Source organism: Aphidius gifuensis, linkage group LG1 (assembly GCF_014905175.1).
Source record: "Aphidius gifuensis isolate YNYX2018 linkage group LG1, ASM1490517v1, whole genome shotgun sequence".
Classification (NCBI taxonomy): Eukaryota; Metazoa; Arthropoda; class Insecta; order Hymenoptera; family Braconidae; genus Aphidius; species Aphidius gifuensis.
Window position 1 is genome coordinate 7,903,224 of NC_057788.1, and position 25,527 is coordinate 7,928,750.

Below are 25,527 nucleotides of genomic sequence, written 5' to 3' on the forward strand. Positions count from 1 at the left end.
GAAATCTCGAAAAAAAAATTTAAATTATTAGGGAATTATGAAGATGCAGAGGTAAATATTTAAAAACATGAAATACCTCTTTGCTCATTCTATGTTCCTGTTAAAAATCCAATTTTTTCTTAAGAAATCTCGAAAAAAAAATTTAAATTATTAGGGGAACATAAAGATTAAGAGGTAAATATTTAAAAACATGAAATACCTCTTTGCTCATTCTATGTTCCTGTTAAAAATCCAATTTTTTCTTAAGAAATCTCGAAAAAAAAATTTAAATTATTAGGGGAACATAAAGATTAAGAGTTAAATATCCAAAAACATGAAATACCTCTTTGCTCATTCTATGTTCCTGTTAATAAATTAATTTTTTTTTAAGAAATATTAAAAAAAAATATTAAATTATTAGGAAAACATAAATATAAAGAGTTAAACTTTGAAAATCATAAATCACTTTTTTGCTCTTTTTATGTAGCTGTTCATAAATCTTTTTTTTTCCTAAGACATATTCCAAAAAAACATTAAAGTATTAGGGAATTTCAAAAATTATTATGTTTCTGTTGTTATTGTGAAACATCAAATACCTCTCTACCTATTCTATGTTCCTGATACGTAGTTTTAGTAATGACTTATGAGGTACTTTTAACTTAAGATAACAAATAAAAAACGTAGAGAAAATAAGATACACAATTCCTGTAAGTAATGCTAGTAATAAGTAATTTTTGTTTGAAAAATTAAATGGTGATTTTCATCAATACAAAAATCTTTTCCAATCTCTTTTGTTGATGAAGATTAAGAGAAGTCATTTCCATGATCCAATCAGCCTTTATCTTCCCTTAAAAAATCAATTTTTCTGAAATTGAAAAAATTAAATGATTGGAGGAAATAAAATAAGAGTCGATAAACATGAAATATTTTTCTTCATTCAAATCCAGCGATTCTATATTTGAAATTAAAAACGAATTTATTTTGGGCAGATTTTTTATCAGAAAACTGAAATACTTTGTGAAATCGACTTGTTTGACTGTAGCTTTCATGCCATTGTAAGAAAAAATTCATTTATTCCTTTGTCATTATATTATTATGTCGAAAATTAATTCAAATTTTGAATGAAAAGAGAGGAGAAATTTAAAAATTGAATAACTTGTCAGTGGCATTATTGTTGAGCAGTATATCAAGCAGTTTTTCCAAATTTTCTTAAGATATTTTTAATAATTATTTACTGAGTTATTAATTTAACAACAAAATTGCGAACTGCCGTTGGGGCTATGTATGCGAAATCCTCGCCTCTATCTCGCGAATCTCGTATGTTCGCGCGTTTGTATATCCATATAAATAAATACAAACAGTATACGCTCAATTTGTTGTTAAATTAATAACTCAGTAAATAATTAAAAATATCTGAAAATTTGTAAAACTTCTTGATATACTGCTCAACAATAAACACTGACAAGTTACTCAATTTTAAATTTCTCCGACTCTTTTTTCATTCAAAGTTAGACAAATTGAATTTTTCCTCGACATTGAATAATCATATAATAAAAATTAAACAATATGAATAAATGAATTTTTATTGTAGTATACTGTTGCAATCGGTAGCTTATAATGAAGCTACAGTCAAAAATTTCAGTTCGATTTTATTACTTTTTAAATAGTTGTCTCTTGGTTATATGATTAAGTATTTTTTCAAAAAAAAATTTCTGTTTTTATGTTTTTATCCGTAAACTAATTATCATATATAAAAAAGTTTATTTTGAGAAAACATGTATTTTTAATTTTATCGACGAATGTATTTTTTTTTTTAATTTTTAATCTTAATTTTTTCTTATTTTCCACCCAAGGAAATAAAGCATTTTCTATCGCTCTGAGCTTTTACGTTTTATCGCATCCAAGGCGGTGCATAATTTAGAGGCATCAAATAGACACACTAAGATGAAATTGGCTGTACTATATTATTTTCCAATTGAATAAAACTTAAAAGAAAAAAGAAACAGTACAAGCTTCAAATAAAAAGCAAATCATATAATAAAAGTATACCGCAATGTTTTACAGGTAATTGAATTTATGAAATCCGGATTCATTTTTTATTCTCCTCTCTATTTTTTCACTGCTCCTAGCAAAGAAAAATAAAAAAAAAACAAATTCCCGAGGTAAAACATATATAAGGACACAGTTTACACCCATGTATATTCTTTTACCTCATTTAAATTCAAAAGTTCAAATATATATATTTTTTCGTATTTATTTTTGTCTTTATTCAACCTTTGAATAGTTTTTTTTTCTCCATTTTTCCATTTCTCGTTATGTTTTCTTATCTTTTGCCCTTCGTTTCATTTCCAATGGCAGAATTTACTTTAGACCAGTAAGAAAAAATAACAGAAAAAAAAACTTATCATATATATATACACAAATATAATGAAAAAAGTGAAAAAAAATCAAGCAAGAAGAATAAAATGGCAGTAGTTGTACATATAGGACTTTTATAAAATCAGTTGGCTTCAACATTTTCTTTGGTGTCTCACCTTCTCCAGAAGCTTTAATACAATTGAAAACACAGCTTATCCCTGGATATAAAAATGGGAGTAAGGATATTGAAAGAGGAAAGAAAACCTCTATATGTGTGCCAGAAAATGTTTAAGTCGAATGAAATAAAATAGATAGAATAAAATAAACAAATACATATATATATTCACACAAGCTAACCAGAACTGCCAGCTGTATTTTCACTAGCAGGCATCAGAAACGAAAACGCCTAGATTTAAAAAAAAATAAAATAAATATAAAAAAAAAATTTTTAAATAAACAAAAGAACGATCTGATGTTTGCCTACCCTTGGATATATACACTCAGGGGAATTTACTCCATCGAATTCGAATCGAAGCTTTTTTTTTTGTATACTCCAGACCAAGACAAAAGAAAAGCTACAATTGAGCTTTCATTTATAAGCAAAGTAAAATTTCACTGATTCAGTTTATCCATTTTTTATTTTTTTCCCTCCTATATTTATGTAACTTCCCCATTTTATTAATATACGCTGGAAAATTCTTTTATATTTTTAAAAATTTACTTTTTTAAATTTTTATTATTTTTCTGTTTTCACGGACTAAATAAATCTTTTAATGTCAATTTTGTGCTTGTATGTGAATGAGAAGCTACTAAAAAAATACTAATTCAAATATTATTTTTTAAACATTTAAATTTCACATGTTGATTTTTTATTTTTACGATTAATTTACCACAATTTTGCAACAAGTGGTTTTTTTTTTTTTTTTCTCTTAAAATTGTCAAAGGACTATTTAGTCTAAAATTCAAATAAAAAAAAAATGAAAATTCTTTTATAATAAATAAAAAGACTTTGTAATTTAGCTTCGTACTTTTTTTTTTTTTTTGCTGTGAAATATTATTGTCGTTTGTTTTGAGATTTTATTTTATTTATTCGAGCGAATATTTATATACGACGTAAACAAAAAAAAAAAAATTATATATATGTATAGTAATCTCTTGCTGAGGGAGTCTGATTTTGTGGGATAAAAGTTTGGAATATAGGTGTCTTGTGAAAATAAAACAAAAGAGGTGTGTTAGGGTGAAAATTTAAAGAGGGAGTTGATTTACGTAGACGATGCTGTGAAGCTTGGGCAGCCTCGAGGTGAGATCTTCGAGTTTCATAGAAAGACGAATCAGAAAAGTTTTATTCGGGCCAATCACGAGTCCTGAGGATATCGTTGCTGCCGATAAAAATGACAAAGTCTTAAAGTTTTTTTATTTTACAACCCTATTCGATAGTTTGATATATATAAAAACACATACATTTGTTTCTATATTTTTTTTTACTAGATTTGTTCGATCGAAATCAAGTTAAAATTTCTTTCTTTACATCCATTATTGTAGCTAAAAAAATTAATTACTAAATGATATTTAAAAACATGTAAATATTAATGAACAAATAATTATCTATTTTATGTGTTTAATTTTCTTTATTTTAATTTTTTTTTTCCTTTTGTTTATTTATTACGCATGCGTACAATTTTTTAAAATAAAAAATAAATTAAAATAAATTAATTGATTTTGTGACCAGTTTTAAAACAGTGTTGAATTAAAATTATTATAAAAATACATAATTAATCTCTTAAATAATTTTTTGCTTGATTCATCAAATTTTACTTTTTATGATTTACATAAATTTGACTCATAACAATTTTAATTGATATTTTTTTTTTTCTCTGCGTTTAAATTTTTATTATTTTTCTTCTTCGTATTTTCTCTTTTATTATAACATATTTTTTTTTAATTAACTTTTTATTATTTACAGAATTATCGTTCATTAATTATGTAATAAAAAAAAAATGTTAACGCGAGTTTTTATTTTTTGTTATTTCATTTTTTTTTTGAGTCTGAAGAAAAGATGAACTCATAAAGTAAAATTAAATAAAAATGAAATTGAAATAAAATAAACATTTATATATAATATAATAAGAAATCTGATAAATCTAATTTTCGTTGATATGTTTAATTGAAAATTAAAAAAAAAATTTATTGTACGCCTCCAGTCGTAAATTAAAATCGACCACATCTCATTATTTCTTTTCACACTGTAATTTTATTAATATTATTTTAACTTTTTATTTATTATTAAATTTCCTTCTATTTCATAAATTCATATATACTTTTTTCACAAATTTTTCATTCACAAAAAAATTCACATGTTCATTTAAAAGTTTTTTATACATCAAAAAAATTTACATTCATTCAAATATTTATTACATTGTTTAACGAATACCTGCGATTTTTTTTTAAATTTTTGGAAGAGCATGGTCCAGTTTCGCTTGAATCCCGCAGCGATTATTCCAATAAGATTAATTATCGTACCACGTGAACGAGCTAAACCAATAGCTCATTATTATCATATTATTTTATTTAACATATATATTTTTATTACTTTAAATTTATACTAAAATAATAACAAAAAAAAAGAATTAATTTAACGATTTAATGAATTAAGCAAAATTGCAGTATTTAGCAAAAAATGTAGTTAATTTTACAAAAGTCATGGTGATATGATTTTAACATTGCGAGTGTTAACAATTTAATATTAATAGAGACATATTATTATTGTTTTAGATAATAAATTTTTATCATTCACTAATAGGCATTTTTGAGCAAAAGGATAAATATCTTTAAAGTCAAGTTTGCATACATTTATTTTATATGTATTATTTATTTTTCAATTATTCTTTCGTTATCATCAATTTACACACACATATATATATTTATTATATATATATTTCATTTATTATTAACTAAATTTATTTATTTTTTAAATATATCTAAATTCTAATGGAAAAAGTCGATAAATGTGATGCATTTTAACTCGTGTGTATTTGACAACAATTAATAAACAAATAAAGAAAAAAATAACTCGACTACAATCACACAATAATTATTATTACAATTATTAATTATATATTTTATTATTCATAAACATTTTGGAAAAATAACTTTTTTGATTAGTCACTCATTGAATTTTCAAATAAAGTGTTTTTTTTTTTTTTTTCATTTAACATATTTAATGTTTGATCTAAAATATAGATCAAAAATTATAATTAATTTATTGATTTAAAATTTTTATTTAACTTTGATTTTATTTATACTTTTTGTCTCTATTATTTATGTATAATATTTTGAAATAAAGAGACTAAAAAGATTAGCTGTCAATGGAAAATTGTCTACGCTCGTTCTCGGGGTACAATTTAAATTACATCAGTTACGCCGGAGTAAAATTTATGATAACATTTCATCCATCACTTTGAGTTTGTGTTATAAGGATATGTGTTTTGTTTATTTTATTTATATATGTATATTTTCTCGCTTTCGTAAATTTAATTGCGTTAAGGATACGAACCGTATAAAACAACTAGAGCGCTTTCGCTTTTTGCCACCGAGGTATACTCTTTTTTTTTTTGCTAATTTTTTTTTGTTTACATGAGCTTCGAGAGGATAAATTCAGCCTTTATTAACTTTTTTAAATTTGATTTTTTTAAAAACATAATTATTATTATTATTTATTTTATTTTCTTCATAATTTTTTAGTCAATTTTTTTTTAACGTCATTTTAATAATGCATCTGAAAATTATCCATCGATATTTTTTATATTTTTTTTGACTTCTTCAATTGGCCACTTAAACTTTTGCTGAAATTTCATTTACCTGATTATTATTATTTTTTTTTTCTCTCGCATATTTTCTACACTCACAAGAAAAAAACTTTTGCACTTTAGAATCTATCCGATTTGCAGTCAAGAAAAATAAAGTTTTTTTTTTTCCACCGATTTGCTGTATAGATAGATAAAGTTTTTACAGTGATGATGCAACTTTTAATACAAATCATTTTAGATGAATGAATATTCTTACATTGTCAAATTGATGAAAATATTCTTGGACGATAATTTTATCAAATAAGTGTATAAGATTTATTTATACTTACAATAGAAAAAAAAATAAAGAAAAAATAAAGAAAATAATTTTGGCTAATATAATTATTATTCATTCATTTACATTGAATAAAAAATCAGTCTGTTAATGAATTTTAATTCGACCATTAATCTATATCGATGTATCATTGAATATTTCATCTACATTTAATATATATTTATTTTTTCTCAAATTAATATCTACATATATTTTTTTGATCATGTACATATTGAGGCTATGAATATATGCAATACCTTTTTGTTAATTGAATTACAATTTAATTATTAATACAGATAATTAACTTTTTTTTATAATTTCATTCTTCATCAATAATTATTAATTTTTTCTTCTCTAATTTATATATACTCACATTAATTTAATACCTATTTAATAAGTATTTTATTTTTCTTCCTCATCAATATCACTCACAGTTTTATAATTAATTTATATTCCAATAAATTAAGAAGAAAAACTTGAATAATTTACTCTGTGGATGGATTCAATTATTATTTTATTAATTGAATTTCAAAATTATTGATTATTTATTTTTTTGATATTTATATAATCAATATAGTTGATATACTTTCGTGTGATAAAGTCGTTGGCTGACTCGACTTTCTTATTTATTTTTTTTATTTCAAAGGATTATTTCATCATGAGGTTTTTTTTTTTTATACATACTAGGTACAAGCCAATCTTCAACGAGTCCTGAGTAAGCCGGAAGAATTTTTTTTATTATTATTTCTTTTGGTTTTAAAATAGCCTTTTTTTTTTATTTTCTTTTTGTTGAACGTCTCTTTGGATTTAAGGGTATATTCGTAAGCTTGTATATATATTTATTTGTGTTTTTATTTTCAATTTTATTTTATCAGTATTATTGTATTTTGTTTTCCTTCTTATCCGTTTGAAAATATTGGAATTATTAGGGTACACTGTTTGTTCAGATACAGTGGAATATTTATTTATTTATTTTTAGTGGAGGCAGACACTTGTTATAGAACGATGAGTATGTGGTGGAAGATCGGGAGCCTCAATTGAAGCCCCCTCGTACCCCTATGCATTTAATCCGAGTCTGTGTATCTTTGCCGATAGAAAATTGTGAAGAACAAAGACAATTGGTTTTGGTGAACTCTCAAGATCTAATTCCTGTAATTAAACATTTAATTTTTTTTACTAATTTTCTTAATTGTCATTCAAGTTTAAAATAAAACATATACAATTCATTAATTTTATTATTATTATACTTTTTCAATTAATTTAAAATGTAAATAAATTTCAGCAAATGCTAGTTGTTTAATGAAAAAATAAATATTCATACAGTGTCGATGAAAGTGGAGATTGAAAAAAAAAAAAAAAACCGCGAATCGTTATAAACTACCATTTGGATAAAAAAAATATTTACTTTTCAAGAATAAATAATATTGCATTGTATGCTGCAATGTTTTGAATATTATAAAAGCATCAAGTCCACAATAAATTGTTTATTTATATTGTTAAAAAATTTTTATAAATGATAAATTGATTTTTAATTAGATATACTTACAATTTCTGTATCATCATCACCAAAATCAAGCCAAAGTAATCTCGTACCATCATCAGCAGACATTCTAAGTTTATCAAATGGTCGTTGCCATAATGGTGCTGGTGGTGAACTTGGACTTGCACCATTCATTCCTCTATTACCTGCTGAAAAAAGCTTGAAGCCTTCTTCATGATTGACAACTAATTTACAAGGATTTTTTTGCCATATACAATCTAGAATAAAAAAAAAATTATAAATTAAAGAAAATTATATATAATATATTTATTAATTTGTAAAGATTAATTATCATTTATTATATAGATAATAATATACTTACGAATTGTATATTCACGTAAAGAATGTGCAGCAGCATGACAACCTTGTATGATTGCTCTTGCCCAGGCTGCTAAATCTCTGCGTGTTTCTGTTCTCAAATGATGCATTATCACACCAGATGATGTTCCAACTCGTACTGCAAATGTTGCACCATGCATTGTTCCTGAATTGCTGCTAGAAGCTTCACCATTTCTCATTGGTGATGACACCAATCTTTAACAATTAAAAATTTCCAAAAATTAAAATACTTTGATTTAATTTTAATAGACATTCATATAATTAATTTAAAAATTAATTAATGATAAATCAATGAATATTTAAAACAAAAAAAAATTTTGTCATTTAAAAAATTATTGGAGCTTTGTTATAGCGTTCGTGGAGTATGTGAGGTGAAAGGTAACGTATGAGGGTCCACAGAGAGCTATTGAGTTTGAGTAGTCCCTCTGGAGCAAAGCCAATAAACTTGTTATTTTTATACGTATTTGTATGAATGTATAGTGTGAATAATAACTTGTATGTATTTTCCAGTAAAACAACTGAAAAAAATGATCATATGCAATACACACATCTATCAAAGTAAATATATATCTGTGGCTGGTTCTATGTCATTTGAATAAACACAAAAACAAGCATATTGACATTTTTTTTTTTTCATACAGATAAATCGAAATCTTCCTCGTCATCATTATTTTGTTTTTTAAATTATTTTTGAAAAAGTAAAGCTGCTTCGATAATTCAAAAAAATAAAAGTGAAATAAAATAATTTTTTTAAGGGTTACGTAAGGAAAAATAAAAAAAGGATTTAAAGAGGGTTTAGACTGCAAACTTTCAAACTGGCGTGATAATTCATTGAGTAAGACGTCAATGGCAAAGTAATTTATCGAGAAAAAGGTAAGATAGATAAGATCGATTATACCAAAATGATAAATTCAATAGGTAATTTAAGATAAAAGGCAAAAGTATTGGACAAGGTCCTTTAAGTAGAAATTTAATTGAAGGAGATGGTTGTTAGCAAAAAAATAAAAAAGAACAAAGCTTTATAATTTTCCACTTTTATAGAACAATTATTACTATTGAGATGTTATTTTAATTATAAAACATTGAAAACACTCTGGCCAAAAGCTAATGATAAATTTTTTTTTTTTTTAAATGATATGTATCACATTACCACATAATAAATTTTTTTTTCTAAATTATTCTTTTCGTCACAATTTTATTTAATATATTTTGTATATAAATTTTTTTTTGTACATGAATAATTTCAAAGATAAGAAAAATGACAAATTCATATTTCCCTCGAGAGAATAAAAATAAAAAATAATAGAATATAACTAAAGTTAATTTACAAATATAATATAAATATTACTTATCGTGATTTATTTAATTTATTTTTCTTTATTTATTAATTTATCAAATTTTATATCTACCTGTTTTTATTATTTTTTTATAAATGAACTTTGAGGTGTCTGTCAATGTATATTCTGTGTGACACCATCTGAATGTAAATGAATCTCTATATCGGTATTGGTTATTGTCCTGGTTATAGTATTGTCGTGGACATTTCTGAGTCCCAAAGGAACTCTACAACGGACACTCTGAATCCCCAAAGTTTATTAGAAACCCACGCTACTACCACGAGGGAAATCGCAATGGCACTTTACCGTTGAACATTGTTACGTGCAACAAGAAAATATATATTTTATAAAAAACAACAAAAACAATAAAATATTTTTATCAAGTTTATAAAGAAAAAAGTAATTATTTTTTATCATCATTTAATTACACAAATTATTGATATATTTTCCATTGAAAATCCAATAATTAATACAAAATAAAAAATCTACTATTCATTAAAAAAAATTTAAACATTTAATTAAAAATTTTTCATTTATAATTTCCATGAATAAAAAAATGATTAACAAACAAAAAAAAAAATGGAAAAAAATTCATTTTATATCTGTACAGTATATATATTTTTTGTAGTATATTTCAAAGTGAATCAAAAAGCAAAATGAGCCAAGGGGGAGAGAGAGAAAGAGAGAGATAAAAAAAAAATGAGAGAGTGTAGGGAATGAGGTTGTTCTCGCTAGTATTTGCAGATCACGTACAAGCTTGGAGCACTGCTTGAAGGTTTGTTTGACGAGGGTATATATACCATCTCTGACGATTAATCACTTGCTATTAATTAACCGAGAAATCGTTCTCCTTCTATACTATTTCTCTATATCACTCTGTTAAAGTGTTCCATGCAAGACTATATGTAAAATCAAGATAGAGCTTTACATATATGATTGTATATATATATACAAATGCAGCTATATGAGTGTACTCCAACACAAGATATTTTCAAGATACATTTACAGATACAATCTCTAGTTTGTCGGTCATATATGATTTCCGGTTTATACACCTACATCCTATATAAGCACTAAGAAGATCGTATACGGTCATGGTCCTTAACTTTTACGAGTACATCTCGTTAATTATCATCAGTCATACTATTAATCGTCACCCATCCAACTTCCTAATGTTCATTGTATATGTACATTTATCTTTCATCTAGTCATTGCATTATTATATGTCTTGTAGTCACGCTATTTTAGATCATCAAATTAATTAAAAATTATTTTATTTATTAAGTGTTGAAAAATTTAATATACGAGCACATTGGCGCGCTACGTGCGGCTGTATCCACAATTTTTAAAATGTTTATTGTTTATTATTGTTATAAACAAATGCATCCATAGAAATCCACAAAAAAATATATTTTACTTTTTCCAAATGTCCTTTATTTAATGAATATTTTAAAAATACTGTGCAACAAATATTTATTGTAAAAAAAAAATATTGAAAATAAAAAAACTAGTGGAAAATTATTAAGTTAAAATTTTTTAAAAGTTTAAACAATTTTTTTTACAATAAATATTCGTTGCACAGTATTTCTGAAATATGCATTAATTAAAAGACATCTTAAAAAAGTTATCATTTGTTAATTTTAATTTTTAGCATTTTTAAATTTGTAATTATTAATGTAATTTAGAAAGGAATATTATGTAAATTGACAATATAAATGATATTATTTAAAGCATTCAAGTGGAAATGAATAATTTGTGTTATTAAATTTTTCAAGTCATTGCTATGAAGCTTGTATAAATATATATTTATAAATTTATATAAATGTATATAAATTTGTACATGAGATTAACAAGTCTGTGCACGTAATCGTTGTTGGCATATCCAGCGCTTGTAGTACTAATGTCGACGTGAATGTAATAGTCTTAATTAAAATGGCGGTCTAACGAACATTGCTAACTGCCGTAATCCAACGATGCTTTTACTGTACTAGTACTTCTATATTGCTACATAGAATTTTACTTTCTCTGTAGTATACAGTCTCTCACATGGCTTGTATGCCAAAAGTGCATCTCGCGCCTCATTGCTAATCCGCTGTATTGCCTCTTTATTCCTACTATACAAAAGTCCTTTTACTGTATGTTCTTTCAACGCCATTCCGACATTCATTTCCGTATTGAACAATGGATTTAATTAACAACATTATCAACAAAATAAAATGGAAATAAAAAAAATGTATATGAATGTTACTTAAAATGTGATGGAAAAATTTTAAAATAATATTGTTAATTTTTAATTTTCATTTCAAAGAGACGGAAGGTTATTAAATTAAAATTGTCATGATGACATTGAAGAGATGAAATTTATGATTTATTGGCTTGAGCTTTAAAATTATGAAAAATTTTTTACAAAAAAAATTATTGCATTATATTGATATTGAATTAAATACATTTTTCTTTTTTTTTTTCTTTGATAACGTTTTTGATAATAATAAATTGAAATAGGATCTAATAATATTAATAAATAAAAAATATCAATGAAATTTAATTCATTGTTTTTTCAACAAGCTCAGGCAGTTTATAACAGCAAGAAAATGACAAAACTAAAGTACGACAAATTTACAATAAATCTAATAAATTGGATAATTATACGATTAATTGTTACAGTTAAATAAAGATAAAAAATAAAATAAATGAAGAAAAGAAAAAAAAAAAAACAAATGCAGAATAAAGACAAAGCTTTAGGGGAAAAAAGAGGAAATAAAAGTAGAAAAGAATAATGAAGGAGAAAATGAGGAGTGAAAAGAAGTAAAAAAAAAATGACAAAATGTTGATGGTGATAATACAATTAAGCCACAAATTAACGAGAGTGCAAAGATGAAAAATAGAATCTCTTAATTTATAAAAATGGCTGATGGCTAATGGCAATGATGTTGATGAAATAATAAAATTAATTTTAATAAAATTTAAAGAAAAAAAAAAATTAAGTAATTTTACCTTGTTGCAATAAGAGGACATGTGATACTGGGTGATGCCCATGCTTCTGGACTCCATGGTGCACATTCATAAAGCCTTAATTCACGTCTTGATACAGCACCAAAAACACTACGCCAACCACCAGCACAACCATAACTACTACTGGCACCCCTTGACATACTTGCACTACTGCTTGCACCATCTTCACTGCTCTCACTACTTGCTCTGCCATTCTAAAACAAAAATATTTATATTTAAATTATTTAAAATAATAATAACAATGCTATTTATTTTATATAATAAAAGCTATTATTAATAATTTATATTTATTATCAATATTATTTATACAAAGTGATAAAAGCAAAAAAAAATAATAAAAGAAAAAGGTGAAATATTAAAATATATATACGAGGGTAAAAAAGAATGTCATGTATGAGAAATAAAAAAAATGTTAAAAAAATGAAGTATGCGTTTCTGTTTTATATCTATGTGGGTTCTCACTGTTTTATCTTTTACACATATTATAAATAGAAAGAGGGCAAGGTAAAAAAGAAAAATGTGAAAAAAAAGGTTCGAAAATTTACGTCGTCAAGAAGGGGATTGAACATGAAATTTAAAGCACAAGAGAGAAAAACATTGATCCTACAAGAGAGTTTTGTTGGTGTTTTCATCGAACTATACCTATTTTTCTTTTTTTTAACTCACCCCTCGTACCATCAAATTTTTTTTATTTTTTTTTTTTTAAATTTTTGAATAACATGTTTACATTAATAATACCTTGGTTCACAGAATGGATAACGTATATTTAAACGAAAAAAATAAATAACAAAAAAAATTAAAAAATAATAAATTGAGAAAATAAAAGAAAAAAAATTTATTCGTGATATTGCAATAATCAATATTCGGATTAGGTTGAACCACGTTATATTGAATTTCAATTTTATATAAAATTGAAACTCAAGTAGTGTTGACTTGACATTAAACATTATTAAAAGATAAAAAAAAAAAAAAAAAAAAACAAATTGAATTATGGATTAAAAATAAGTAGCACTTTTTAATTAATACAAGTTTTAATTGTTTTTTTTTTTTTTTTTAAGCAAGGTAGTTAAGTAGACGCGACGATGAACGATTTAGTCATGAAGTTTTCAAAGAAATGTCATTATGCGGATGACCGTAAAAGTTCCCAAGAGAAGAATAACTAACGATACCAGCTTTTCATTATACCTCCACAAAATATACCTTAAAAAAACAAAAAAAAAAAAAAAGTCACAATTCAACGTGCATTAACTTTTTAATAAATAATTTTTACAATAAAATTTTTTTAATATTAAAACATTAATTAATATTAGTTTACGAGAGAGTGTAAACAATAATTTTCGAAATATTTTTCCCTAACAAACAATGTAAAATTTACAGCTCTAATATTTGATGAATTGTTGAGTTTGTTATAATTAAATGTACTAAAATTATAAAAAAAATTTGAGGATATAATTTTAGCAGTTGATTATGGAAAAAATTTCATCTCAATGTATTTAAATAATAATATTTTTTCTTTTATAAATATATATGAAAAGGAGCAGCGGTATATCAATGCTTTCTCATCAATCCATTAACGATGAGTAGGATTTTACCGCAGTTTACTTAGCATTGCTGATGCACTATTCAGTTTGTTGAACGGTCAATGGCTATACATTATTCCTACATGTGAATGACGAGAAGAGAAAATTTTATCGTATTCATCCAATGTCCAAACTAACCACGAAGGTTATGATGAAGGCGAACACGCCACCGCCATCACCACTATTCATGCCAATATTTGATCGTGGTTTACTAATTAGTAAGTTTCTAACAGAAAGTATATATATATATTTTTTGTGGTATTCGTGTGTATATTTGTAAATCTCCATTACAGAATATTTGATTAAAATTAATTTTCATAAATATCATTTAATATTTATTTTTAATTTTTTCATTATGTACAGTATGTTGCTTTAATGTTTTATTAAATTCTTTATATTCGAAATAATTTATATAGAAATAAAAAAATTATATTTAATTTGTAAATTTATGATATTGTAAAATTTTTTCATAGTTATTTTTTTTATGACAAAATTTTTTAATTTTTATTAAAGTATACAGCTAGTAATATGCTAGACAAAATAATAGAATTTTTTTATTTTTTTTTTATTAGAATAAATGACAGAACACAGTGAATGACTATTTATCTGTATGTTTATGTAAATTTAAAATCAATTGATTTTTTTATTAACTCATTTTTATATATAAAAATAATAGTAGCATAGTTTACTTTAGACAATTTTACATCTCGTAAAATAATAATAAAATAAATTGATTTTTAAAATAATTTTAAAAAACCCTGACTGAAAAAATTCTGAATTTTTTTTGCCATTAAACAATTAAACAACATAGCTTAAAATATGAAATTAAATTTAAATATAATTCAATTATTAAAACAATAATCTCACGAAATTTTTAATTTTAAAATTGATTTAATATTTTTTAAACAATCCCCAAGAATATATGGATGTTGTTGGTTTATTTGAATTTCAATTAAAATAATTATATGTATGTTAATAATTGACCATATTGTTTCAACTGTGATAATGTTTGTTTAAATAATATAGATCAAGAGGTATCGAACCAAACGACCCTGTGTGTATAACCCAAAACACTATATCTATATACTTTAGTAGTGTAGTACCGTAGTACTGATGCTGCTATGTCTGTTGAGCATACTATAGCATAACTGACGTCTCTTCTCTTGATATTTGATCCTAGCAGTGTTCAATTACGATAATGGTCTTCGTTGCTGATGATGAAGGTATGTTAAGGTCGATCATGCACAAAGGCTATACCCAGATTTTCAAGCCTTGCTAAGCTCAAATTTCATAACAAGCATATTCAATATTCAACTTACATCTTGCATAATTGCAATTCAAATTTATATCGTCGTTAATAATTTTTTTTTTTATTGTTTTTTAATTAATTATTTATTATAAAAATAATAAAGTAAAAATTTTCATTAATAATTTAATTCTTTTATAATAATAAATCATGAAGAAAAAAAATTTTAAATATTTACTTTGAAGAATGAAAAAAAATGAGGGTTGATTGTTTGTTGTATATTATTTGAAAAAAGTTAAGTTAAAGAATATTATTTTAAATTCTTTATATGGATAAATGTAAAACAAGATAAAGAGTTATTTTATTTTATTTTTTTTTGAGTTTCTCTGGAGGTCCAGAGCAACTAGAAACGTTTAATTCCGTGTATTCCCAGTTGTAAAAGTTTTTAAGTTCTTTGGTAGACATAGAAATAGTTTAAAAAGTTACGATCCTTGGATACTAATACATAATGTAGTTTTTTGTCTTGGTGTTGAATTTTCACAGCTGCATATATATAAAGAATGAAAGAAAAAAAAATTATTTAAAAGATACAGTTGCGTATGTTTTATTCAAATCATAACGTAACTATTTCACCTTTTATATGTTTAAAAAAACTTGGAAAGTTTTTTTTAGATTATGATTGTACAGTGACAATTCTCTAGTGAATTTATATAGAAAAAACCAAGAATAACATTAACTTCATATTTGACGATTCAAGTAGAAAAATAAAGACGAAAAAAAAAAAAAAAAATTTTTATATCACATGTGATGAAAGATTAACTCACATATACGTCAGTTGAATAAATTTATTTTTTTAAATTTCCATAAAACTTGTAACTTGTCATTAAATATTAATATTTATAATTTAAATTTAAAATACCATTAAATTTTATTTTTCATTCAAAAAAACTCTAAAAAAATTAACGATTAATTATAAAACTAAATTATAATTTTTAGCAATAAATAATTTATTAATTTAAATTATTTATGGTAGCTTGATTGAAGGCATATATGCGCGTGGGTGTATATAAATTTGATATAATGTTTAAGGACAAAATTATCAATAAATTTTGGCAGTTGCATGTAGTTGTAAGCTATTAGTACAAATATGTATATTGAAATGAAATTTGTGGCAGATGATGGCAATGATGGTGATGGTGATAGTGATGATGATGGTCGTGATTGTTGCGTGTGTCATAAAGGCTGATGGCCGAATTAGAAATAGCCCAGGGGTAGGGCAATCAGGTGGGTAAATTCCAATCAATTATGGACAAGCGATAGATAGTGGACCCCATGTTTTCTCTCTCTTTCTCTGTCGCTCTTTATCTACCTCACCCTGAAAATGTCCCACTGGGTGAACCCTTTATCAATACGACGATATCTACGCTTCTTCCTCATCTCCCTCTTTGTCAATCCTTTATATATTATCTGCTTCTATTTCTCGTGATATATCAGTTATCGATTCTAATGTTGTATGGTTGACCGCGTACACGGATGCTCGCACGTAATAATCTATTCCCTTTACCAATTTCCCCTGCAATTTCTATTTTCTATTCATCTTTTTCCCCGCTAAAATCTTCAATGGACCAATGACTCGTTCGTCACGATAACTAACCCCGAAAATTAATCAATTTAATTTTATATATATTCAATATTGTACATATTAAATTTTTTATAATATACTTTATGTATTTATATTGAATTGTGGTTGTATGAATGATTTATATAATCAAAATAAATTCAACTAAATACACATAAATAATTTAGAAGCATCTTTGAGAGTATTTAAGAGTTGAGACTCTCTTCAAGGTATATAATTTAAATCAGCAAAATTTCATCGAGATAATTTTATCTGACATTTAAATTTATTACTCTATATATAATTTGAGTTTATAAACTTTAGTTTTAAAAAGAAAAAGTTTATTAATTATAAAATAGATAATTGTGAATTTTTAAAATTTTCGATAATTGTAAAGAAAAAAAATTAATGATAATGTAGGTTAGGGAGATAATGAAATACTATCAATTCGGGTATAATAATATATAGTTTAGTTTATTGATGAAATTTACCTTCATACAGTGTCGCCTTGCAAGCCAGCCAATGTGTTGAAGTTGAGGGGGATCTGGTAGAGCTGACGCAAGCCTCAAAGCTTTCTGGGTGAGGGCTGCTAGTGCTGAGTGAAGTGCATTGAACCACACATTCGCTTCAGCATTGTCGGATGCTTTCAGCCAACACTCGTGAACTCCATCGGGTGAATGAAGCTCCAAAATTCTGCCCTCTTAAAAACAAAAAAAAAAAAATCAAATTAATATTTACATAAATAGAGATTCAAAGTACACTTGTACATAATAAATAATTATAAAAATAATTGTAATTAAAATATAACATCAACGTAATATTCATCAGATAATTATATAACAGAACAAGAAGAAGAAAAAGAATAAAAATCATAATACCTATAATAAAAAAAAAACAAATTTAATTTTTAATGAGGGAAATTTAACTGTAATATAGATGTAATATTGTTATTTTTATTTGTAATTTAAAGAGAAAAAAAAAATGATTATTAACATGTCGAATTTTGATAAGGTAAAAATAAAAAAAAAAAAATTTTTTAAATGAGATAGTTTGAGTAAGAAAGTTTGAAACAACAAAAAAGTGTGAACTCGTGATCTCTTGCTAGTGAATATAACACCTCAAAGTTGAGAAATGAGACGACTAGACAAGGTGGGCCGTTTTAATGCACAAACTTTAATACTTCCGACTGAAATTGTAGATGATTAGTCACGAAGGTAGTATATATGTATATACACAAGTTAAAACAACCTCAGAATGTCAGTTTAAATTTTTTAAAATAATCGTTGATGATGTAGATTTCGTTTATCTCAAATTTATAAATGACGTCGATGTTGAGTGAAAAATAAATAGAATAAAAAAAAAATGAAATTAATAAAAAAAGAAAAAAAAATTGAAAAGGAAATGGTATAATGTGAAAGAGTTTATATACACGTTAGGATTCACAAGTGAGGGTTGCATTAGCCTACCTAATGCCCATCGAGAAGAGATGCAAAGAGCTTTAATGACTACGGAAACAAGCCGTAAATATTGGATTTTTGATCAAAAGAAAATTATGTAAACGGTAACGTTGCTGACCTCAATTTTCATTTTTTTATTTATTTTATGTTTTTTAATGTAAAATTTTGCATTAATAATTATTAATGAGAAATAAATAAAAAATAAAATATCCTTTGATGTATATAATTATATTCTAATTTTAAATGTTGAATATAATATTAAGTTAGAAATTTATTTGTCAATTATATAATTTTCATAGTGAATATCATAAATTTAAATATCTAATAATTTGTGTAATATTATTGTTCTATGTATGGTAGATATATATATTTCTCAAGTAACTTTAACCAGTGAGTAGATGACAACTCAATTTCAACTCAAGACTGACGTGTTCGCGTGCACTTTAAACTTCTTGCTGTTTAGCTAAAAACACTGATAGTTGAGCTACAAAAATGTGTACCGATAAAACAAAGTGACTGCCAACTTCAAAAATATGAACATTACAAAAACATAATTTTACAGCTCATTTTAAATCCGAGTGTACAAGACTAAGTACATATAACTTTAGTCAGAAAAAAAAAAAAAGAAAAAAAAAATGTTAAAAATTTTTAACATGTTCAAATGTTTAATTAACATTTTTCCATCATTGTTCAACTGAGATTTTAATATTCATCCTTTAGAAAAAAAATACTAAAATAATAATAATTATTATTTGTTCATTTTTTACTTGTAATTTAATATGTTTTGGGTTAATTAAAAAAAAGTGGTTTTTTCTTTATTTCTAGAAATTCATTATATGTAAATCTAAATACATATAATGATGAAAGAGAAAAATCACAAAGAGAGATAAATAAAGAATAAAAAAAACATGACATAAAATTATAAAGGCAAAAGTATACGATTGTCATTTGAGTTGTCATCTGTTTTGCTTGTCAATTAATTCTCAAAGACAATAAGCTTTTGATATAAAAGATATGATAATTAATTAATAAACAAAAGCATATCATTTTTATACAGCCATTTGAGTTTCACTGGTTATTTTAAGATTTCAATTTGTTTTATTTTTTTAAAAAATATCCACATGAAAGTGTTTTTAAATATTACTAAATAAAAATACATTTATAAGTCTGTAATAATTAATCCAGATTAATTTATTGTTCGTTAATTAATACCATTTTTATAAATTTTTATTTTCTTTGAATGAAAAATCTATCCAAATATAATTAAATTTTTTACAGTAAAACACTGTAGATTGAAAAATAATTATTATTTTTGTACAATTACATAATTGAATTATTTTTATGGAATGAGGAATCAAAGCTTAATTATTAGTTATAATTTCCAATGAAATTTATTGTCCATTGAAAATTATAATTATAAACCTTTGTAATATAAATTTTGGTGAACACAAAATTTAATATACGACTGCAAAAAAAGCAGTGATGTTAAAAACCATCAAAGGGGAGCATCAACGTTAAAAAAAAAATTTGAAAAATAATTAAACTCCATGTTATTGATATTTTTTTTCGTAGAAAAAATATTAATGTAGTGAATAAATTTATTTTTTTTGTTTTTTCGATATTTTATGATGGAAAAAAATTGTATAGAATTTATTCAAGTCAAGCAATAATAAGAGTTTATGCCAAAGAGCAAGATACACTAAATGCCCTCTGGGAAAGCTGCTTATACGCTTACGCGTTCTCTGTATATCATTTATTGCCAGTCCAGTGAAGAGGTAAACTCGCCATCTCCAATTCAAACAAGATTTCAAACCGTTGCCCTCGGGATCACTGGGGTTGTTGGGTGGACTTGATCCTGTGGTCGACATTCCATCGACATGTACGGATATTGGTACTCCATTGGACCCTCTTTATCAGCATAACTTGGCAAAAAAAAACTCAGATGTTGTTTGAAGTCAATATACGTATATCAAACATTTGCGTATTCAAATGAACTACAAGTGCTTGAATTTTTATTTTTTTCATATCAAAAACTGATTTTAATTTAATTTAATTTTTTTGTAAAATATAATATATACGATAATGATGATTATATTTTATTAAATTTTTAACAGAGTTATTGAATAAAAAAATTTAAAATATTTAATTGAAAATTTGATACTTTGATTACAAAGCTTTGATAAATGTTTTATTGAATTTATATGTAATTTCAGTGATTATTATTCAAAAAAATTTGTTTCTCCATTTTATATTCTGTCTAGATCTTAAAATTTAAAAATCTCAGCTGATGCCGCGCACATAGATTGGAGCTTCAAGTTAAATCCCGCTAGACATACGCTTGGTTAAGCCCTTGCAACTGCAGTAGAGTGAACACACACACAAGAATGAGACTATACTAGTTTTGCTATTTGCCCTCTATATACTACACGTACGACGGTAAAATTGTCGCGCGCTTCGTTGAGCTACGTCACTCACAATGAATAAAATGCAAAACGGTAAGTAAAGAAAAATAAATAAAAATCTTGAATACAGACGAAATAACGAAATAAAGAACGAAAGAAAACTTGAATAAAACATGTATAAATAAAAAAAAAAAAAACTTTAAAAAATGCAAAGTGATAAAAGCACCTAATTTCATTTTGATATTTTTTAATAAATTTAAAAATAAATATATAAACTTTAACTAAATGAAAAAAAGTAAAATAAAACAAACAAAGGTTATACAATATAAAAAATAAATAAATAAATAACTTAGCATAAGATTGACAAGAAATTGAATAAGCTTAAGTTATTTGTCATGTCGTATCTTGAGTAAAAAAATTTCATTTGTTTATAATATATAAATATATTTTTTTAACCCAGAAAAAATAGCAATATAAGCGGATTTGTAAAAGATGTATATAGTAAAAATAAACGACAATATCTTTTGAATAAATAACTCATGTAAATTCAAGTTAAAATGAGTAAATAAATAAATTTTTAAATATTTTTTTTGTATACAACCAAGCAACAGCCACAATGAAAATATTGTATATATTTTATATATTTTTTTAATATTACACCTCGATTTACAAAAGCGTGCTACATGCAAATATACTCTTGGTACCATTCCATCTTGTTACAATAAATATACAAAAAATATATTTACCAGTAAAATTTCAAGTGATACTGAAGAGTGCAAAGAATACTCGAGGCTATCAAAATACACATCGACAAAATTGTCGTGCAATACAAAATAAAATAAAAAACAAATTTCAAACTAAAAAAAATGTTGTATGACAAATTTTGCCTGACTTGAATTGAATAGATGTATATTCTTGGTGATTCTTGGGATACAGATAATTTCCAAGCACGTATAGACCAACCTAATACGAAGCTTCCTGTTGGGAAGTTGGTATATAACATGAGACAAGGCTCAGATGAAAGTGGTAGCTAGCTTATACAACACCCCTATCGACAGACAAGTACTTAGATGCTACACCCAATATATATATCAACCCTCTTGTTATCCCTCAATAAACACATCCAAACTATACATAATCCGTAAACACAGGTATTTTAATAAATGTAATAAATATAAATATTAATTAAATTAATAATGAAATTATATTTAACTCTTGTTATTATCATCTTTATTATCAGACAATTTTCAATATTGTATTTTATTTTTATTCAATATTTTAACACACAAAAATATTTATTCAAATGAAAAAAAAAAACCTGCATAATCTATGTATAGTCTGTATGAATCATTTGTATTGTACATTGTATTTATCTTTATCAAGGGATTTATTACGAAATTTCAACTATTGTCGTTGAATCAGTCGCAATTTATATGTGATTTGGAACATACAGAAAATTAGCCTCACCACATCGACACTGTATTATATATGAAATCAGTGAACCGATATGAAATACCCAGCAATGTGTGAATGGTGACGAGAAAATAATAAAAAACAAAAAAAAAATTCATAAATTCGATGAATATAAAATGTACATGAAGAGGGGGGAAATAAAGGAAGGGATATAACGAGAAAAATGAATAAAAAAAAAAAAAATGTATTTTGACACTAGCAACCGGAGCTTGCATACATGCAAGCACAGCATATTTTTCATTGCAACGAGTGTATCGTGCGAACGATCAGCACCGGGTCACGAAATATGTGATGTTATTCGACAATGGAGGAAAATGAAAAAAAAAAAAAGAATAAATAAAAATAGAAAATCAAAAAGTAAAAAAAAGATATTTTTGAAAATGAAAATATACGAGAGCAAGTGTATATTGTACAATCACGTGATATGTAGATTTACAGATTATATAATGTAAATTATTATCCATTAAAAAAAGGGCTTGCTTCTTTTTTTTTTTTTTGTTAATTGTAACAATGTTGTGTTATGAGAATTGCGAAATTAATTTTAAAAAAACTTTAAGGTTATATAAAATATAATTAAATTGAATTAAAATGTATATTTGAATGGTCTGAGTTGTATTTAAATTTAGGGATAAGAAATTTTAATTATGTTAAATATATTTTATGATTTTTAATGTACAAGAGAATATTAAAAATATATATAAACTCAATACAAATATAGATGGATATTTTTAAATATAACATAGATTTATATATAAATTTGAAAAAATATTAAAAAGATATTTTAAAATCCATTAAAATATTACAATATAAATTGTATTTATATTCTGATATTTATAATTAGAAAAAAAATAAAAAAATAAATTTATAAAGTACTGTGAAGTGTGGCTAAATAAATTCAATAAATTGTAGTTGAAATAACAATTGAAATAATAAAACAAATTGATTGAAATATTTGTAAGGATCAGTCTTGATCCACGAATGAAAAAATATGTAATGCACTTTGCAAATTGACTCGTGATGTGTATTCACAATATACATTTACCAAGCTGTGTTTAAATCTACGAAAATTGTAACCGGAGGTAAAATAACATCAACAGTATACTGTTATAACAACAACAAAAACAACAATATCAATTTGAAGCAGTAGTAACAATGTTGTAGTTGTACTTCATTTTCTTTACTGGTATATACGTAGTTTAAAATAAAAGCTTCCGTTGGAGATTCGACTCCAACAATTCATATGCTTTTAGCTGTTTTACAGTAATGTTTGTATTAAATCGTATGAATAACTGTAAGAGTAACAGAGACATAAATAATACTGACGAAAAACATTTCCTTAAAGACAACTTCTATGTTTCATTCGAATAAAAGAACAATCAAATACGCTCACTGATTTTGAATAGTATTTTAACTATATATTGTTGTTCCAGTTTTCATTGATGCATCAAAATATTCCTAGACAATAAAATGTATACTGCTTTTTCAAATTTTCAATTTTAATATAGCTTTACTACGACAATTCTATTGTTGTTATGTTTTTGACATTATTATTGTGTTTTTATGAATTTTTCTTTTTTTTTTTTTCTTTAAATACTTGGTATTATTGAATACCGAGAATTATATAATAACATGAAAAACAATTTTCTGTAAAATAAATTTAATAAAAATGATGATCTATCAAACTAAATATTTTAAATAAATATTTTTTGAAATATTTAGTTTCTTTATTTTATTTAATTTCAATATAAAATATATAAAAAGACAGAAAATCGATTGGCCACTTTGCCGAATGATATTTGGATAGGAATGTACGGGTAGGTTTTGGATTCATTGGTATAAAATGTAACCCACTATTCCAAATGCAGCACAAAGTTTATTCGTACAATTTCTATGCAAGTTTCAAGTACCTTTCACGGTCGACCAGTATTTGAAAATCGTTTTTCCAAAAGTAAAAAAACTAGTGAAAAGTAGAAAAGCATTTTAATAAAAAAAAATAAAATGTAAACTAAAAATAGAAAATAAAAAGTAAATAATTTTTGAATTATAATAAATAAATTCAGAGAAGAAAAAAAATGTTTTTTTTTTTTTTTAAAAAAAGGCAAATGTATGATTATAAAAAGCAGTGAACGGATCCAGCTAGGATAGTGAAATGAAGCGTTGAATAAAAAAGAAAATTTGTTTCACTATTATATATATAAAGTAAAACACAATGTCTCCGGTGAAATGCGAACCACGTTTTGGTGGAGGAATCGACGCAAAACCAGTAGAGGGAGAATAAAAAAAAAATAAAAAAATTGAACCGGGTGTTGCAACAATAAAACGTGAATGAATCGCGAAAAAAAAAGGTGAGAGTAAAAAGAGATAGAACCAAACGAGACAATGAAGTGGAGAAGAGGTGGGAGTTGGTTTGCAAAACTGTAAAAAAATTTGCATCACAATCGGGGGATGAAAATAATTACAGAGATGAAGAATAAAAAAATAAATAAATAAATATATAAATAAATTAAAAAAAAAAAATAATAAAGAATGATGAGATGTTGAAGTGGAAGGAGAAAAGTTAGATACATATAAAAATATAAATGTGAAGATGCAAATGTAAGCTGGTTGAAAGAGAAAAACCGGAAATATTTGCAGACGTGAAGCTACTTCTACGGCTTTGTGTTTCCGGAAATTTTCAAAGGAAAAAAAAAATATTTAAACCACAAAAAATAAACAAAAACAACGCAGTTAAAAATTAGAAAAAAAAATAACAGGTTCAAAGTGAAGACGGTCAACGGATAGTCAGACACTTGTCCAGTATAAATAATTGATGAAAAATATTGTTAAAAAATTAAAAATAAAACAAATATAGATGATATAATTACTTGAACATATTGATAGCCAGTAAATACTGTTGGTTTTAAAATAATTTCATAATAAACTAGAAATCAAAGTACTTATTTGCAGTATAATAGACACTTTAAATAATTGTACATATTTACTAAAACATCATGATAATATATTACGTCAATAATGCGTTTAATATACAATGATTTTAACATGTAAATTATACACGCAATGATTGAAC

General features: G+C 24.8%; 1 protein-coding gene across 5 annotated transcripts in view; it reads right to left on the bottom strand.

The window, feature by feature from the left end:
* Positions 1 to 7,081: 7,081 nt before the first annotated feature.
* LOC122847559 (beta-1-syntrophin) overlaps positions 7,082 to 25,527 on the bottom strand; it is a 124,874-nt gene continuing 106,428 nt past the window's right edge. For all 5 annotated transcript variants that reach the window (XM_044145335.1, XM_044145331.1, XM_044145330.1 and 2 more), the window contains 5 exons: positions 17,620 to 17,828; positions 12,667 to 12,878; positions 8,319 to 8,530; positions 8,003 to 8,214; positions 7,082 to 7,605 (listed from right to left, as the gene is read on the bottom strand). In XM_044145335.1, the coding sequence (XP_044001270.1) occupies positions 7,513 to 7,605; positions 8,003 to 8,214; positions 8,319 to 8,530; positions 12,667 to 12,878; positions 17,620 to 17,828 (938 nt within the window). In that variant the 3' untranslated portion in view covers positions 7,082 to 7,512. The remainder of the gene's footprint in view (positions 7,606 to 8,002; positions 8,215 to 8,318; positions 8,531 to 12,666; positions 12,879 to 17,619; positions 17,829 to 25,527) is intronic.